Below are 20,213 nucleotides of genomic sequence, written 5' to 3'. Positions count from 1 at the left end.
GTAATTACATTTCATTCTATACTTATTTTTTTCTTCAATATGTTCATTTTGCAAATATTGCAAATATGAAGTTTAAAGTAGTAGAAGTAGAGTATAGGCAAAGGCAAAACATTATGTTCACCAGTAGGTGGCGTAATGTTTTTATTCATGTATTGGTTGATACATTCAACATAGGTTGAGTCAGGTGAAGACAAGTACAACTATCTGCCAGTTGAACAAACAACAAAGCTATACTGTATATATATATATATATATATATATATATATATATATAGTATAGTATAGTATAGTATAGATAGATAGATAGACTCTTTCTCTCTCTCTCTCTATATATATAATATATATATAGATAGATAGATAGATGGACTCTCTCTCTCTCTCTCTCTTGATATGTATATATATATACATATATATATATATATATATATATATATATATATATATATATATATATATATATATATATATATATATATATATATATATGATTGCATCACTTGTTACTAATTTATTTCTAAATCCCAAATCAGCCTTGACCAGTTGAACAATACAAGGATAGACATGAAACTGCTCTTTTAATTCTTTCAAATAAACGATATAAAATGTCATTATTCTTGAACTGATCAAAGTATTTAAAGGGAGAAGGTTACATGAAAAACATACATTTTAACATTAGGCGTTACATTTTAATATTCAATCCACATTGTTTTGTTCTAAAGCCTGTCTATACAGCATTTAATGCAATTAGTTCAAAAGTAACTACAGTTCAGAAAAATAGAGTAATTCATTCCTTTACTTTTTCAAGGGAAATGTGATTAAATTACAGTAATTACTTTGAAATGCACTACACACTGCATATTTATGTATATAAACATATTCACTTATATCACCAAAGAGATCGAGGGACAGCGGGAGATATTTTCTTAAACAAATGTCTCCATCAGCACATCCTGAGCTCTAAGGAATAAGGATATCAGATAATTCCAGCTATTAGATCAAATTCTGGGAACAGCGAGTCAGACAGACATAACCCCGCCTCTATTACCTGATTCAGCGATCTCTGTCCTCTGATTGGCGCAGAGCTGTAGAGTGTCCGTGACGTCAGTCGCGCGCTGAGACTGGGTGAGCGCGAGGAACCAGCAGTCAGTCAGATCTCTCTCTCTCTCTTCTCTCTGCGAGTGACTCTAGCGCGAGCGCAAACGCGTTCATATTACAGCACGAGACGCTCCTCACACCTCTCCGACACACAGCACAGGTACCCACATTTACAATTAACCTTGTATTTCACATGTAATGTTCAGGATAACCGTGGACGATCGATAACTGCTTTCGCTGTCTTTTTAGTAGCCTGTAATACTGGTTTTATGTATTGATGTCATGTAATGTATGCATGCATGCATGTGCACAATGTGCATTCAACTTTTAATATTATTAATAATGATGCACATTAATAATAACCCTGCACTTCGCAAATGCAGGCTGGTCCACCAGATTAAGAGCTTACAGTTTTGTATTAGAGCTGGTTGACTTTATGATGCGTTATCGCACTCACTCATTCAGAGGGTGGATGTGGTTTACCACTCTAAGTCTTTGAACGCACTGAAACTTTGACAGCTGATTGCTTGAAAGAATACCAAATAAAGAAGAACAGAACAATAAATGGTTTTGATTAAGTTGTCATATGAGGCATCAAATGCTCTTTTTTTCCAGATAAAAAAAATATTTGACTATTGTATTGAATACTCTGCAAGTTTAAAACTCAAAACATATCCTCAAATAATTTTTGTTGCAAAAATGAGTCTTTTGAACTTCTGCAGCATTGTGACGTCAGACAAATGAAGATTCAGCAAATTATCATTTGCATTTATCAGCCAGCATGCTTGGTTATTAGTAGCATAAAAACAGATTTGCTGACAGTCCATGTCATTCCATGTTGACATCTTAGTTATAGTTTTCATAACTGTTATTATGACACCTGCAGTAGTACACAATGCAATGTCAAAGTCACTGGTTTGTGAACAATGCTTTATTCCTAATATCAGAATAGGCTTACTAACAATAACAATAAAAGTAAAATGTGGGACATGGTCATATTTTGTGCTGTTTCTCGCACTACACATCCTTTTGAAGAATCCCAATGGGAGAAATATATCCTGACAAGCCAGACCCACATCAAGATGTTGGGTCTGGGAACACACCAGTGGCAGGGCTCAATCTGAGGGGCGGGATAAACGGTTGTCTTTCAAATCCCCTCTGCACATAATAGGATAGCGCTACAACCAACCAGAGCGTTTTCCCACCAGCGGAGCTAGTTGATAGATTAAACTTTTGCCGTATCCGGTTTTGGTCCGGTTTTGGTTTTGGCAAAACTCCGAACACATCTTCAGAAACAGAAAATTCTGTCAGTAATTACTCACCCTCATGTTGTTCGAACCCCGTAAGACCTTCTCTCTGGGCCTCGAGTTATTTCTCGTAGTGTTTTAACGCAGCGCGTCTGTGTTGTACGTCACCACGTAGGCTCACTATTGGCCGACGCGGGTCATGTGTGTGATGCGTGTGGCGTACAACACAGACGCGCTGCGTTAAAACACTACGTGAAATAACTCGAGGCCCAGAGAGAAGGAAATAAATAGTGCAATAAAGTCGTTATTTTTGTTTGTTTTTTGCGCACAAAAAGTATTCTCGTCGCTTTATAAACTTAAGATTGAGCCACTGGAGTCACTTGGACTATATTAACGATCTCTTTAATAACTTTTCTGGGCCAGCAAGTTTCAGTCCCTTAGAAGCCTATGGAGGAGTGAGATAGCTCTCAGATTTAATCAAAAATATCTTAATTTGTGTTCCGAAGATGAACGAATGTCTTACGGGGTTAGAACAACATGAGGGTGAGTAATTACTGACAGAATTTTCATTTTTGGGTGAAATTAAGAACGACTTCAGTGCCTAGTTCTTTTCTCAAAGAAAAGCTTAAAGGGATACTCCACTTTAAAATGAAAATTCTGTCATCATATACTCACCCTCATGTTGTTTCAAACCTGTATGAATTTCTTTCTTTTGCTGAACAGAAAGGAAGATATTTAGAAGAATATCAGTAACCAGACAGTTTCTGGTCTCATTGACTTCCATAGTATATATTTTTTTCCTACTATGGAAGTCAAAGAGACCAGAAACTGTCTGGTTACTGATATTCTTCTAAATATCTTCCTTTCTGTTCGACAGAAGAAAGAAATTCATACAGGTTTGAAACAACATGAGGGTGAGTATATGATGACAGAATTTTCATTTTAAAGTGGAGTATCCCTTTAACTCCAAGTCTTCCAGAGTTGCGGCCAAAGCCGATTGGAAAGACCCGTCGTCTTTGTTTTCAAGTAGCAGGGAATTCACGCGGAACCGTCGCAACTCTGCCGTCATTATGTTAAGCCCGCCCACCGACTCTATACACGATGTGATTGGCCAGACTAGAGTTCGGTTTTTCCAGCTCGCAAGCCAACGGAGAATTGACGACACTGGCTGCAAAATAAAATTTGCTGCCGCTAGGGTGCGTCTAGATTTCTAGGCTAGGAGAAATAAGCAATTGAAGTTATTTTTTAGAGTTGAACAGTTTGAGTGGCACATTTCAGCACGGATTGTTTAGTGAACTTTTTTTTTCCTTCAAAAATGCCGCAGTTAAAATCTACATCCAAATCGACCGCAAACCCACAGCACAGTGCTTTATCTCTTCACATTTGACATTTACAAAGAAACCTTAAAGACAAAGCAGCAAAAATGGACTGTTCCACTCTAAAGTTTAGAGAGATGCTAAAATATTAGCGGTGCATCGATATGTAACTTTTGGTTGATATGATAACCATTCATTCTTTATATTTGGAGGCCGATAACCGATATATACACCGATAAATAATTTTTTTAATGTAAATATTACAAAACAAAAGGCTCACATACACAATAATGTCCAAGACTTTAAATTATATCAAACATATAGTGTGTACTACTGCTTTTATTTGGATTTTTTTTTTCACCCCAAAAAATATTTGAACCAGTTAAAGATTTCTTAACTTTTAAAACTCTTCTAATATATATCAACAGAATTTAAAAATATTAAACATAAAATATGTATCAGCCGATACCGATATGACCACCAATATATTGCTCATCCCAATAAAAAAATGAATTTAGAAGAAAAGGGAAATAAAACTGTATTACATGACTTCTTTAAAATATATTAAACACATACTGCACAGTTTCTGACCATAAAAGGACAAACTTAGCTTCTAATAGTCTGAAACGGCTTAATATTGTGGTTTCATCACTGTTATCTTATCTCAACATAGCATCTGTGTCTTTTAACCAGTCATTCAAGTGGTTCCACATGTGCTCTTTCTCTTTCAGCCTCTTAGCATTTATTTCCTGCATTCTTGTGCTATTTCTTCCTCTTTGCCACACAGCACAGCCAATGCTGGCATTATTTAAAGCACTTTGGCTGTTTGATTCCCTCATTTGCACATTTTCAGGGATCAGACAGCCCGTCGGTTTTAGCAATTCATTATATCACAGCACAAGAAGTCAATAATAACAGTCTATTGTTTGACCAGTTTCTGTACGAGAATAGATCTAGTCTTTATCAGCTGTTGTGGGCTGCTCTGACAGTCAGAATGTGATCGTGATGTGTAGATAATGTGAGGGCTGGTTAGAAGGGACGTCTTCCTCTTTGCAAAGCCTTCGTTTGCATTGTCATGTGTGCAGTTCTGTACTAGGCTGTAGAAGGAAATAAAGTCACGCATTTTAAGTGTTCTGAAACTATAACAAAGCAGCAGCTGAACTTCCCTGTGCTTTCACATTGCATTCACTTCCCTTTAGTGTTGTGTTGAGGGTGCCGCGCTTCAGTGGAAGCCTCTGGAGAAAAAATAAATAAATTGTATATAGCTAGTCGTGATGGTGCTGTGAAGCTGTGCTAGATGGTGCCGTGAAGAGCTGAACTTTGAACCTGTCTGCAGATAGCTTGTGGATCACACACTTGATGGGTTAACTGTCCCAAGCAACCATATGGCATTTGTGTATCTGTAAGCATCTCAGCCATGCTTAAAGAGACAGTGCATCAAAAATGAAAATTGTGTCATTATTTTCTCACCCTCATGTCATTTCAAACCTGACTGACTTTCTTTCTTCTGTGGAAGAAAAACTGTCTCAGCGTTGTTGTTTTGTTCTCCATACAATGTTAAATCAGTGAGAGTTTTGGACCCCATTGACATTCAATGTATGGGCAAAAACAGGTAAAAACAATTTTTTTAAATATCATTTATTCCAAATAATTGTTATGTAGCAGTGCTGGGTATTGATTGTATTTGACTCAATTTGATTCTGATCTCTATTATTATCTGATTAATTTGGATAGTTTTTTAAGAAAAAAAAAAAATCTCTCCCATCTGAATCAGTGAGCTATACAGGGAACCCTGCCAGTTGGTACATTAATATTGGTTCAGATTAGTCCAAACTACTAATTCATCTGCTGTTTATTTTTAAATATAATAATCAACAATAAAATATTTAGTTTTATACAAACATTTAAATGGCACAGTTTCTAAATGTAAAATTTCAACTCCATTAATATAAACATTTAAACACTGTCATAAAAACGTTGGAAAGATGGCTTTCCTGAGGTAAATGTAATATTACGTGACATTGTTCACAAGCTTTTTAAATGACGTCCTTCTGCTTTTGAAACACTGATTGGACGATTACATTAGACATAGTACATTTCAGTTTCTTACAACATACATTCTGACGTTCATTCATGTTTATTTCGTGCTGTAACTAGTAAAGAGGAAGAGATGATCAGTTCTGAATCTGCCACTTGATCTCAGATGGCTTCATCGATCTGTCACAACACAAGAAACGCCACAAAACGACATTTACTGTTTAAATGTCATGGTAAAATGTACATAATTTGAAAGCTGAGACTTTGTTCCTTATCGGAAGTGATTATTGGATGACTGGCGCGCTACAACTAATGTTTAGTGAAGTTTTTGAAACTGCATGAAAACGGCGATTGATTCTTGGGATTAAATAATTGAAATCAGTTCATCAAAATGTAGTTTGATTAAAATTATGCAGCTTCATTGTTACCATGTCTATTAAGCTTCATAAGGGAACAGACCCAAAACTTGAGTTATTATTCACAGTTAATCTTCCCCAATTTTCAGAAGTATATTAATTGGTTTAATTTCTCACTGATCACTGTAGGTTTTGAAAGCTTATAAACAGAAAGACTGAGTCATTCCTGTAGTGGAGGCCTTTTTCAGGGTGAGAGAACACTCACTTCGGTTACCTCCATGTGTGTATATAAGCTCTATACTTCCTGAGTTTGAGTTATGGTGTGGTTAGATAGCTCACCTTTAAAGGGGAAGCGCAGTTTGTGGTTATGAACGCCCATGACAGACTCTGTCAGCACGAACCATGAATCCGTTCTGAGTGTGATGTGACACTGTTCTGACCTGAAGGTTTAGGTGTCACTCTGTATCTCTTCTGTCCTCTTCTGAGCAGCCATGGGAAACCAGTGAGTATCTCCATCGTCTGTCTGATGAACTCAAAACATTATGAATGCTGCATGATGATCTAGATGGTAGCGTTGTATGGATGTGTCTGTTTTCAATACTTCAAGCTTGCCTTATGATTCTCCTCCTTTGTACGTGGGTTAGTTTATAGCTCTTCTACAATCTATTTCCTGACCTCTATGTGGTTCCTCACTAACAAACGATGAATTGAAACCCCTTTCTACTGCTGGACCTGCATGTGTAGTGATCCAAATATACCTACCGGGCCTTTGTTATGATATAAGGTGCCTATATGTATACGACTCTTAAAACTTCTTGCCTGAGATTTTGGATGCCTTTGAATCTTTGGTGTATGTTCATATTTTGCTTGCCTGGAGAGCATTGGATGAAGTTTAGTCTAACTCAGTGATGTCACTTGGATGCTCCGGTGATTCTCAACGAGAAAATTAGTTTGTAAATAGAGGGAATTTAATGTCTCCCATCTCCTTTGCATGTGTTCATGTTAGATGTCGGCCCGGTCATCACGTTTAATTCCTGCACTCCTTCTTTGCTGTTTTGAGCTTGCCATCTGTCTGTAATGCAGAAGTTTTAAGGAAGTATACCAGTCCGGTTTTAAAAAGAAATTTCCAGCATTTACTTAAATGAACATTCTTGGTTCAATTCTATTGACAACTTTTGTGATATGCTTTTGATTACAGACATACTCATACCTTTGTTTGAGTACGTCTTTGGGACGATCATTGTATCACTACATTAATTTATATCTGTTTGTATACACTATGCAGCCCATTCAAATGTGGCCATTAGCTAATTGGATTTCTTGGTTTTGATTAGACCAACAAAGTCTTCCACAATAAAATGATCCATTTATATGATGAAAGCTAAAGCAAAATTGCACCATTTATAAACCAATTTGGATTTCAATTATTATGGTAATGTACTTTGTGAAATCAATATTTATTGAGTCTGTTTAGCTATGCAAAGTATTTCCTAATGTACCACATCCTGCGGTCTAGTGAAGTATGAATGAGTCTGTGAGGATTCAGATCCAGATCCAGATCCAGTCCAGTGAACTAAAACAGAGCCTTCCATGGAAAGCTATGGTGTGCAACATACAATTATTATCCTATAAACTTTATTTGTAAGGGAAATCTCTTTTAATTTTTTTTTTGTGTGTGTGTTTTTGGGTCAGGATTTTTTAGAAGAAAAGAAAAATGGTCAAAAAGATGTTTTTTCAGTCAAAAAGGTGGTTTTTCAGTCTAAATGTAGAGTATAAAAAATATTTGATGTAAAAATAAAATATGTAAAATATAACATATCCTCACATTTTGAATACATGTGAATGCTGGGTTGTTTTAACTCAAATGGGTAAAATGTGGACAAACCCAACCGTTGGGTTAAACATTTAAAAAACGACTGGGTTTGTCCATATTTGACCCAAATTTGGGTTGAAACAACCCAGCATTTTTTAGAGTGCACATCTTAATCATTATTTTTATCATGAATTATTATTTCATAAATATCATTACGTTTTTTGAGGGGTTGTAGCCTATACAATATCATATAAAGATCAAATGATCAGATATTTAGGAGAACTATTGTCCATGAGGGCCATAGGATGTCCTCGTCTCGATTACGTAATTTTCTGTTTTACGTTTTTATTTCCTGCATGATTTTGCACGTTGGTTGCATCACAGGACTTTGTTGGTCACAACACATTTCCCATTGCATGATTTGGTGGGGGGAAAAAAGGTTTTTCAAATATATGCTTCACTATAAAAATAAGACCAAACATTTTCTTTTAACAAGGCTTATTTTCTTCATCTTCATGTCAGGATTGTGTTAGTGATATATTTGACTCTATGCCTCTTCAAAATTTGTATTCAGAAATGAAAAACACTTGCATCATAAAAGATGTGTCAATTTGTTGAATGTATGAATTGCATGTTAATGTATTTTTAAATACAATAATGGATCGGGATGAAAATGAGCTTCATGTCATTGACATTTGTATAAGGTGCTGGTCTATTTTCTGTGGTAACTCACAGCAAGCTACAGTTGCTGTCGATAGAGTTTAACTTACTGAACCCGGAACATTCTTTTATGTAGGACAGATTTAGCTATACGACTTTACATTTGATGGCAGCAACATGGCTGTGACATTGCTCAATATATTGCTCCAGTTTTGCACAACTTCTGTTTTAGGGAAGAGGAAATGTACTGTCTCCCGATTAAGAATCAATTAACACAGAGGTTTACTGCTGAGACAGCCTTCTCTAAACACAAACATTCAAACAGTTTAGAGTGTTTACCCAAACTGAACGCCTAAACCACCCGAGATCCCAACGCAGCTGCTCTGTTAGCTTGCCATTTGGATCCAGACACACCGCGGATCACCGGGTTCCCATGGAAACATTGTCATCACATAAAAAGAATACAGTAGACCACGTAGCCAAAAACAGCACAGTAGACGGTTATGGTTGACATTAGATAACAAGTTTTGGCATGAGCCATCTCCTTAAGTTCCTTAGATATAGGACAATAGTAAGCTGGTTGTTTCAGACCACAGACGCACAGAGCCTTGATTGTTGTCTATGAGAGGCATGTAGTGGGGTGGATTGATGGTGGCAACACTTATCAGTTATCATGAAGAAATGCTTGTGCACTGACTCTCTAAATTAGACACAACAAACCCCCACACAACAGAGTTTACCCTGAGAGTGATTGCTGAAGACTTACAGGGCCACCGAATGTGCAAAGCTGCATAAATGTTATTTTGGTATTGATCTTCGAATGGACCTAAGGCTGTTTGGAGTGAAAGTAACATTCACAAAAGCTGTTTGGTGACTTGTAAAGTGTACCTTTGAAAATCAAATGGCAAAACAAAACGGTATTTAAAGATTTACAAAGTCACACATTTTACATTTTATGAAAGCCATATTTCTACTTGTACTATTTCAGAACTGTTACATTGTATCTTTGCAGTGTAATATTGTAAATTAAAGCTGGATATTGAAAATGTTTTAGGGATGCGATAAAAAAATGTAAAATTATAAAACAATAGAAAAAACTAAAATCAGTTGTTACAAGTAAATTTAAGCATCAGAAAATGTTCGATGATGGCAATTTAATGGTTATCTAAATATAAAATGAGAGCAAACTAACAATTAAATGTCCTGATATCTAATGGTGGATGGCAAATTCTATAATTATAATTAATGTTATTATTATGGCTGTCGAGCGATTTCAAATTTTTCATCTAATTAATTTAGCTGATTAATTAATATAATTAATCACAAATAAATCACACATCGAGTTTGGCTGAGAAATTACCCCCAAAAGATCATTAAAGTTATTATTGTGTTAAATGAGAAAAGCATAATAGACATTATAAAAAGTAGCTTTAGAAAAAAATTGTTTATTTGATTCAACAGAATTTATTACACATAAACTTTTAAGCTTCAACGGCCATGAGAGTAAATGATGACAGAATTTAACTTTTTTTGTGCGCTCATGGGCGCACAAATGGGCGCAAATGCATTTGCTATTTAAACAACGTGGCACAGGACGTGAAAATGATAACTGCGTGGGGCTCAGCATTGCGCCGGGTGTATGATAGGGCCCATTGATTAATCGTGCAGCCCTATCTAAAAGGGTTGTCCCTATTCTCTTAATGAGTAATGGGTGTTTTTTGGGTGTAACGTGCAATAAACCAATCAGAGTCTCATCTCCCTTTCCCTTTAAAAGCCAGTTGCACTCGCGCCATGGCGGATTCGCTATTTACATGGCGGAATTTGCAAGCGGAAAAACTGAACGCTTCAAGCAGACCAACGACGCGCGTTGTGGACCTGACTATAGGCGCACATTACTAACGTGCTTTTTAAATACCCAAAAAAATATTTCAGTTGCCTCAAAATAGCAACGCGCCAACAATGCGCCTGAACACAACCCATTTTCAGACCAGCATGCTCATGGGCGCACATGCATTTGCTATTTAAACAACGTGGCACAGGACGTGAAAATGATAACTGCGTCGGGCTGAAACTAGCAAAAAACACTTGCGCCCATTGATAGGGCCCATTGATTTTTCACTCATTCATTCGATTCGTTCAAGCAGCTGATTCATTCAGGAATTAAATAAATGGCTCTCTTTATGAATGGACCATTGAATCATTGGTTCACCCGATTGATTCGCTCAACACCATACTGACATGGAAAGAGCCTTTTTTGTTCTGGTGGAAGCTTTGATCAGGTATAGAACAGGTAAGTTAAATAACTTATGTCCTAAATAAACACATGGTGAGAATATGTTAGACTTAATAATTCATTACATTTCCACCATGCTTAAGCAACTAAGCGACAAACTTTCCTATTTGTCTTTGTACAAATGAAAAACCAATTAAAAAGCACTTTCTCTGTGAAGATACACCCATGTGGACAAACAGGTGTTGCAAGATTCTTTAAGTAACTGCGGCTGTCTCAATTTACATTCTCATGTCTTATTGAAGCCTGAGCTAAATGAAACTGGCCTGGCTGATATTGTTAGTGTGTTTTCAGACCCCTTGCTTTGAAATGCTCAAGGAAAAACTGACAGCTGGGGAGAACTTGCTGTGACATCATGGTGTCTTAATAGTAATCACAACTGACACATAGTAAAAGGTCTTAATTCATAAAAGGCACATCATGTGCCTTCATGTGACTCCTATAAATTATACCACAGTCATTTAAGCCTGAAGATTTCCACATGGTGAGGTCAAGGTCCAAGTGAATAGCCCTATACATCAAAGGTTTAAAGGATTCAGCTGAAGATCAGTTAGTTTCCGGTTAGTTTCCCTAAAAATCTTTAGGGATCTTTTGCATAGCCTTGATTGTATAGTAATTGAATGTTTCCTCTTCCTCTCTCAGTTTTTCCATCATTGACCGCAGCAAAATGCCATTGGGAGAGGAAGGACACTCTTGGAAAAAGAAAACATCGCACATCAAGGAAATCTATGACTTCAAAGATGTTTTGGGAACGTGAGTATAAGAACATTTTACTTCCAACTCAGCAACTACAAAGATACCGCTGATGTTTGCATATCTGCTGATGGCAGTTGTTTCTTCCTGACATTAATCATATTCATCTTTAGTCAATTACGCTACAATTTTGGGCTGAGGATCTTTTTGTGTTGACCTATGTGGACGTGGCACTTCCCTTTGATTCCAAGTGCATGTTCATAGAAAGTCAAGCTTTTAATGGATTTTTAATAGGGAACATTCAGTATTTAGTGACTTGGCCCACCCTGACGAATCAGAGTATACTGTACATGGAAATTAGCTGTCATAACAGAGATCATTTACAAATAGAAGTCTTAAAGGTACAGTAGCAAAATCAGGCTTTTTAATTCAAAGGTTTTGGTGTAAGAAACCTTGACGAACATTATTTAATAAAGAGATAAAGAGAAAACGCTGTAAATTAGGGGTATAACGATATAAATGTTTTTTACACATCGATTACAAATCCTGCCGATGCACATTCATCGATCTTGAAACATGGATTTTTAAATCGTGAATAGTTTGTTTAGGTCAAAGAATCGATTCAAAATACTAAATTTTTACTGAGTAATGTTAATGAACACATGTACTTACAATCGGGTTAGGATTTGGGTTTGGATTCGAAAATCAAAGGAATTGTAAATTGTGATTTAATTTTCTATAAGATAAAATTCTGTATCATTGTTTATTTGGGCAAACCAAAATCATTTAAAGGGGTCTTAAGATATAGCAGGTTTTTTTTCTTTTCTTTATCTGCATAATGAGACTTTGAGGTCTTGAGGTGAATTATTATTATTATTGAAATATTTGGATTAGTTTACTGACTCATTAATCAAAATCGAATTAATTCAAATCTCATTGTGAATTGGATTGAATCTTTCTGAATTTGCAAAAATCGTTCCTGAACCTGTGAATCATGAATCAATTCGATGGCATCGAATCCTGTCTTCCCAAGGATACACACCCCTACTAAAATATGTAGAATATAGCTCTTTTAAATAAACCAGATATTCAAATTTCATCAGGGAGCAACAACAATTCCCACAACTTCTCACATGTGACTGTCATTCCAATATGAAACTGTCCAGGCCATAATGCTTTCTGGACTGGTTATCCATTATTCTGATTCTGATCCTTCTTATTGTTTTGGCTCTTAAACTATTTTTTAAAGGGATAGTTCACCCACAAATTAAAATTCTGTCATTAAATTCTCACCCTCATGTCGATTCAAACCCGTAAGACTTTCGTTCTTTTTCGGAACACAAATGAAGATCTTTTTAATGAAATCAGAGCGATTTCTGTCCCTCCATTGACCGCTACATAACTACAATTTTTACTTCAAAAAGTTCATAAAGAGATCATAAAACTAATCCATTATGAATTGGGCGGTTTAGTCCGTGTTTTCTGAAGAGACACAATCGCTTTATATGATGAACAGATTGAATTTAGGCTTTTTTTTTTTAACATTTAAACATTGATCAGTGAACATAAACAGAAGCTCAACCGAACCTGCTTGACATGCGAGAACAAACCTCATGCGGAAGCTCAAACGTGCTGCGTAACACGAGTATAAACCTAATTGGTTCTTGCTGAAGCTCAAACGTGATGCGTAACACGAGAATAAACCTCATTGGTTCTCGCTGAAGCTCAAACGTGCTGCGTAACACGAGTATAAACCTCATTGGTTCTTGCTGAAGCTCAAACGTGATGCGTAACACGAGTATAAACCTCATTGGTTCTTGCTGAAGCTCAAACGTGATGCGTAACACGAGTATAAACCTCATTGGTTCTTTCTGAAGCTCAAACGTGATGCATAACACGAGTATAAACCTAATTGGTTCTTGCTGAAGCTCAAACGTGATGCGTAACACGAGAATAAACCTCATTGGTTCTCGCTGAAGCTCAAACGTGCTGCGTAACACGAGTATAAACCTCATTGGTTCTTGCTGAAGCTCAAACGTGATGCGTAACACGAGTATAAACCTCATTGGTTCTTGCTGAAGCTCAAACGTGATGCGTAACACGAGTATAAACCTCATTGGTTCTTGCTGAAGCTCAAACGTGCTGCGTAACACGAGTATAAACCTAATTGGTTCTTGCTGAAGCTCAAACGTGATGCGTAACACGAGAATAAACCTCATTGGTTCTCGCTGAAGCTCAAACGTGCTGCGTAACACGAGTATAAACCTAATTGGTTCTTGCTGAAGCTCAAACGTGATGCGTAACACGAGAATAAACCTCATTGGTTCTTGCTGAAGCTCAAACGTGCTGCGTAACACGAGTATAAACCTCATTGGTTCTTGCTGAAGCTCAAACGTGATGCGTAACACGAGTATAAACCTCATTGGTTCTTGCTGAAGCTCAAACGTGCTGCGTAACACGAGTATAAACCTCATTGGTTCTTGCTGAAGCTCAAACGTGATGCGTAACACGTGTATAAACCTCATTGGTTCTTGCTGAAGCTCAAACGTGATGCGTAACACGAGTATAAACCTCATTGGTTCTTGCTGAAGCTCAAACGTGCTGCGTAACACGAGTATAAACCTCATTGGTTCTTGCTGAAGCTCAAACGTGATGCGTAACACGAGTATAAACCTCATTGGTTCTTGCTGAAGCTCAAACGTGATGCATAACACGAGTATAAACCTCATTGGTTCTTGCTGAAGCTCAAACGTGCTGCGTAACACGAGTATAAACCTCATTGGTTCTTGCTGAAGCTCAAACGTGATGCGTAACACGAGTATAAACCTCATTGGTTCTTGCTGAAGCTCAAACGTGATGCGTAACACGAGTATAAACCTCATTGGTTCTTGCTGAAGCTCAAACGTGCTGCGTAATACGAGTATAAACCTCATTGGTTCTTGCTGAAGCTCAAACGTGATGCGTAACACGAGTATAAACCTCATTGGTTCTTGCTGAAGCTCAAACGTGCTGCGTAACACGAGTATAAACCTCATTGGTTCTTGCTGAAGCTCAAACGTGATGCGTAACACGAGTATAAACCTCATTGGTTCTTGCTGAAGCTCAAACGTGCTGCGTAACACGAGTATAAACCTCATTGGTTCTTGCTGAAGCTCAAACGTGATGCGTAACACGAGTATAAACCTCATTGGTTCTTGCTGAAGCTCAAACGTGCTGCGTAACACGAGTATAAACCTCATTGGTTCTTGCTGAAGCTCAAACGTGATGCGTAACACGAGTATAAACCTCATTGGTTCTTGCTGAAGCTCAAACGTGATGCGTAACACGAGTATAAACCTCATTGGTTCTTGCTGAAGCTCAAACGTGCTGCGTAATACGAGTATAAACCTCATTGGTTCTTGCTGAAGCTCAAACGTGATGCGTAACACGAGTATAAACCTCATTGGTTCTTGCTGAAGCTCAAACGTGCTGCGTAACACGAGTATAAACCTCATTGGTTCTTGCTGAAACTCAAATGTGATGAACCTCATTGGTTCTCACACGTCAAGCGAACATGCTTGAGCTTCCGTTCTGTGAGTTGATATGTGAATAAATACCTAAATGCAATCTGTTCATCATATAAAGGGATCGTGTGTCTTCAGAAAATGTGGACTATACCGCTCGATTCATATGGATTAGTTTTACGATCTCTTTATGAACTTTTTGAAACGTCAAAGTGGTAGTTGAGTAGCTGTCAATTGAGGGACAGAAATTCAGATTTCATCAAAAAGATCTTCATTTGTGTTTTGAAGATGAGCGAAAGTGATATGAGGGCGAGTAAATGATGACAGAATTTTCATTTTTGGGTGACCTATCCCTTTAATAAATTTGTTTAACCCCCTTTGAAGGAACCCATCCCACATATTTGGTGCTATCTACTAAACAAAATAACTGCTATTTTCTATATGTATCTTTAACTACGAACAACAAGTCAGTTATTACAATCTTTTGAAGCGCAGATTCATTCACATTCAAATTCTTTGTCCATTTTGTGCTGGACTTGATGAAATAAAAAATTGCTGTTAAGTGAGGTAAGATTAGAACCATTTGATGCGGCTCACAGGAGTGATTTGTTCAAACTACACCACATGCAAACTGTACGTTATTTGTTTTTCTGTAGCACTGTAGATTCAGTAGCGGACGGTGCAGCACTGCTCCCAAAACATTAACCAATAACCATTTTTTTAGCGTCGGAACCAGATCTGAACAGGAACCCATTCTAAATCCCAAACTCTAAACCCTCATTAAACACTTCCACATGCTTTACTCAGAGCCAGTTTAAAGGCGGCTATTGTTCGGGCTATGGCGGGGGCTTGCTTCGATTTTGTGTGTGTGAGATGACCTTTGGCCTCTGCTCACACAGTGCGAGAGTGGGAATACTCAGGGCACATATCCTAGGCCTGGACTCAGTGTTAATGGAATCTTCAGTGACATCATGTCTGCAGGAACGGTTTGGGACAGAGAGAAGGGGAAATTGTGCTTTCATTTATTTAACTAGAGTTTTAGGATGGTCTGGTTTTCTCTGTAGGTTTAATGAGAATGCAGAAAGACATTATGTTTTAAACAGTCCCAGAATCCAATTGGAACAAAATTTAAAATAGGTCTGTCTTCTTTGGTACTGCAAATCTCAACAAGATTCTCTTTCTCAAGATTTCAATATTGGCTAAACTCTATTCGTAAGGTCAGTTTTGTATGTTGTCCAGGCTTGTTTGGAGAAAGATCAACAGCTCTCTACATCGTTCAACTGCGAGCTCATCGTGGGTTGGTTGTCTTGGCAACAGGAGGAGACACTTTCCATATGGACTATTACTGTTGCTATGGAAACAAAGTTTTTATTTTCTATTAATAATCTGCCGAGTAAATGTGTAAGGATCGAGAGCCTCAATTTTCAGTCTAGTGGAAAAGATTTTTGGGGGCATTTTGTCCAGTCGTGATGCTCTGCTGAATTTCCTTAGGCTTTCCCATGCATGTTTGACTTTGTGCTGCGGTGGACGGACGCTCAGCGCTCTGAGGGATGTTGCACTGATCCTCATAAAACCTCATCAACCTAAACAAACTCTTTAAACATACACTCATAAAGTCTAGTTCATAAACTGGAGAACATGTCGATACAATGTCAAACTGTTAATGTGCTTCTCTAAAACCGCTATTGATTAATTGAGCAAGTGAGAGACTCTGGAAATGTAAGTTGATGCATCTTTGAAAAACCAAAGCCATTTCCTTTGGCGTGGAGTCAAATTAGCCTACTGTAAAATACAACTTATGACCATCAGGATCAAGCTGGAAGGCCATTTTGGACAAGCAATAAACCAAGGTGGTTAAGCTAAATGTATGAACGTGGAAATGGCCAGCTAGAAACCCGCTAAAATGCTCTAAAACACAGCTAGCATCATCTTAAGATGCATTTTCCAGCAGACAATTCAGTCAGCCTGAAGTTCATGGATATACGGTTCAGTTGAGTCTATTCATCATTCATAGTTTTTATTTAGATATTTTCCAGATTCTGCAGTAGCACAGTGGCACATGTAATGTTTGCGGTCCTTTCGGTTACACTTTATTTTAAGGTGTTCATACAATGTAATTATGCATTTAAGTACTGTGTAATAATAATTAACTACATGTACTTACTATTGAGTTAAAGTTAGGATTGGGGTTTGGTTTAGGGTTAGTTGCATGTGATTATGCATAATCTATGTGTTATTTCCATGTAACGTGTAACAAGTACTCTGTAAAATAAAGTGTTACCGTAATTTCATGGATTTCTTCACTATTTACTTTGAAGCAGTTTTACAGTGTGTATTCGATTTTAATCTGGTGGACCATAAAACAAGAAGAAATCCCATAGACTAAAGGCCTGTTCACACCCAAAATTATAACTATAACCAGGGCTTGACGTTGACTTTTTTGCTCAGCAGCCACTGTTGCTAGTGGTTTTTCAAAGTTCTAGCCACTCAGCATTTTCACTGGCCACAATTTTGACATCGATACCATGGGGAAAACCTGCCATATAGATATTTTTAATATTATCTCATAATTTAGCAGAAGGTTTATTAGGCTGCTGTCACTTCAAGACCTGACGCACAGATCCATTATACTGTTACACATGCGTTTTCTTTCTCAACTGTTTACGTTCACTTTAAATACAACTGTTTAGCCTATGTGAATACTCTCGCCAATACCAGCATTTTGACATTATTATAATTTTTTTTTAAAAATAAATAAAAAACCTTTCCTTTTCCTTTATATCCTACATTTCCTTTTCCCTTATGTCCTCGCTTATGCTACTCTGAACAATGACTGAACTTCATATTTTGAGCACTTCTTGCGTTGTTTTTTTGCCTCTTCACGATGACTCGCTTAATTTAGTCCTAATTTGTAAGTCGCTTTGGACAAAAGCGTCTGCTAAATGACTAAATGTAAATTATGTGTGTATTTGACTGCTTAAGCACAATAAGATACTAGTGGGTCAGTAAGCAAACACCCAGAACACCCTATCAACTACCCACAACACCTTAACAACGGCATAGCAATATGCTAGAAACCATAGTTCTGAAATCTTTGTTTCTTCTCCACATCTGTTGTGCTTTACGTTGGCATGCAACACGTTACAGATATGTTTCAGCACGTTACAGATACGTTACGGTATTCCTGATGTATCCCGATTCTCATGAAAGCGATGTTTGTTGTTGGATCTGCTTGTATCCGAGAGCAACAGACTGTGTATTTAGCTTTTGGGTGGACGCTGTTTGTTCCATGTTGATTTAACAGTTGTTGATGTGTTCAGTGCTAAAAAACTGTCATGCTTCTTCACCCCCACCCAATCTCTCGTGCCCCTGCTCTCATGTAGTTACTCTACGAACTCTGTTTATCAACACCATAATAACTTCCTTTAGTAAATGTTTGACAAAGTGACTCCTGTGGACACTCTTTCAGATTAAACAGACTGTTTTCTGAGGATGTCATTAAGAGGGTTGGGTAATCTTCGATAAGTACACATAATTGCAATGCTTAGCAAATGTACATTAGACTTAAATTTTTTGTCACGGTGGTGTTAGTGTGCATGTGTGTTATTCAAAGTTCCTGAAAACAGTTTCAGTTACTATTACAGTTACAAGGCTGCATTTATATGAAAAAAAAAAAGTAAAAATGTTTTTTTTATTCAGTTATATTTTAAAATGTAGATCATTATATTTTAAAATGATCAAAACTGAATTTTCAGCATCATTACTCCAGTCTTCAGTGTCACATGATCCTTCAGAAATCATTCGAATATGATGAGTTGCTGCTCAGTTATTATTTGTAGGCCTACTGAATGGTTCTTATTATTATCAATGGTTCTTATATTATCTGTTGAAAGAGTTTTTGTTGCTTAATATATTTGTGGAAATCATGATATATATGTTTTTTTCAGGATTCTTTGATGAATAAAAAAAGAAAAGAAGAAACAGCATGTATTTAAAATAGAAATATTTTGACAGATTTTGCACTTTTGATCAATTTAATTTGTCTTTGCTGCATAAATGTATTAATTTATTTTCTTTAAAAAAAAAAAGTATGGTAGTGTATCATGGTTTCCACACAAAAAATACTAAGCAGCTGTTTTCAAAATTGATAATAATAAGAATTGTTTTTTGAGCAGCAAATCATCAAATTAGAATGAAAAGGGATTTTTACGTCTTTGTATCTTGTATCTTTTACATTTGGCTTTATTTTCTTTTGCATGATTTGTTCTTGGTTTGAAAACCTGAAAAACCTAAACCTAAAGATTTTAAAACAATGTCCCAAAAATAGAAGACGTAAATAGGAAGTACAACTGTGACTGAAGCAGTTTTCCATTAACTAAGAGAGAGCCGCTGGCCAGTAGCCAGAGCTATTTTTGGTTAATAGAGTAGGGTTGGCAGTTTTTGTACCACTAATCAAGAGATTTATTTACACAGCATTTTTATGTGAAAGGATGCTGTGCAGGACATATTTAACAGCCTAAAATAGAATAGGTGGTGGGAGCAAATGCTTTGGGTTGTTACTATCGGGTCTTCTGGGCCAAAAAGAGCCCAAGAGTCTCTATGATATTCGGATCCCTAGCTATGGCTTTTGACAATAAAACAGGTACTTAACGTACTTAAGTTAATACTGCTCTTCAATAGTTTGGGGTCTGTATGTTTTTTTTAAAATGTTAAGTCTATTTTACTCACCAAGGCTGCATTTATTTGATAATAAATACAGTACTATTGTGAAATATTATTATCATTTAAAATAGCTGTTTTCTATGTCATTTAAATGTCATTTATTCCTATGACGCAAAACTCCATCATGAGTGCATCATTACTCCAGTCTTCTGTGTCACATGATCCTTCAGAAAATCAATAAGAAACATTTGTTATTATCACAGTTGAAAACAACTTAATATTATGTACGTGTGTGTGTGTGTGTGTGTGTGTGTGTATATATGAAGAGTTCAGATGCAAAAGCCTCTAAGTGCCATCTGAAATTTTCTTCTAGAATGATCATTTTTATAAAGCTTGTATATTTAAGTTCAGTAATTTCACTTAAATGACAATTAATAGGTAATTTGCATTGCCATTTAAGTGAAATTACTGAACTTAAATATACGAGCTTGATAAAAATGATCATTCTAGAAGAAAATTTCAGATGGCACTTAGAGGCTTT

At 36.7% G+C, this 20,213-nt stretch overlaps 1 protein-coding gene and 1 long non-coding RNA gene across 3 annotated transcripts in view; one reads left to right on the top strand and one right to left on the bottom strand.

Moving 5' to 3' along the window:
* The first annotated feature begins 1,124 nt into the window (after positions 1-1,124).
* Positions 1,125-20,213, top strand: part of camk1b (calcium/calmodulin-dependent protein kinase Ib) — a 58,613-nt gene continuing 39,524 nt past the window's right edge. The window contains exons 1-2 of one of the 2 annotated variants that reach the window (XM_082156527.1): positions 1,125-1,255; positions 11,457-11,567. In XM_082156527.1, the coding sequence (XP_082012653.1) occupies positions 11,482-11,567 (86 nt within the window). In that variant the 5' untranslated portion in view covers positions 1,125-1,255; positions 11,457-11,481. Of the gene's footprint in view, positions 1,256-6,132; positions 6,554-11,456; positions 11,568-20,213 lie in introns of those variants that run through there. The other variant, XM_082156526.1, reaches the window with a different exon arrangement.
* LOC309488385 lies at positions 12,451-13,599 on the bottom strand. The gene is made up of 2 exons (XR_014202106.1): positions 13,212-13,599; positions 12,451-13,160 (listed from the first exon to the last, which is right to left on the bottom strand). It is a non-coding gene; the product is annotated as an uncharacterized lncRNA (long non-coding RNA).

Source organism: Leuciscus leuciscus (assembly GCF_965113295.1).
Source record: "Leuciscus leuciscus genome assembly, chromosome: 23".
In the NCBI taxonomy this organism is placed as follows: domain Eukaryota; kingdom Metazoa; phylum Chordata; class Actinopteri; order Cypriniformes; family Leuciscidae; genus Leuciscus; species Leuciscus leuciscus.
The sequence above is the reverse complement of the archived record's forward strand: the minus strand, read 5'-3'. Positions and strand labels throughout refer to the sequence as shown.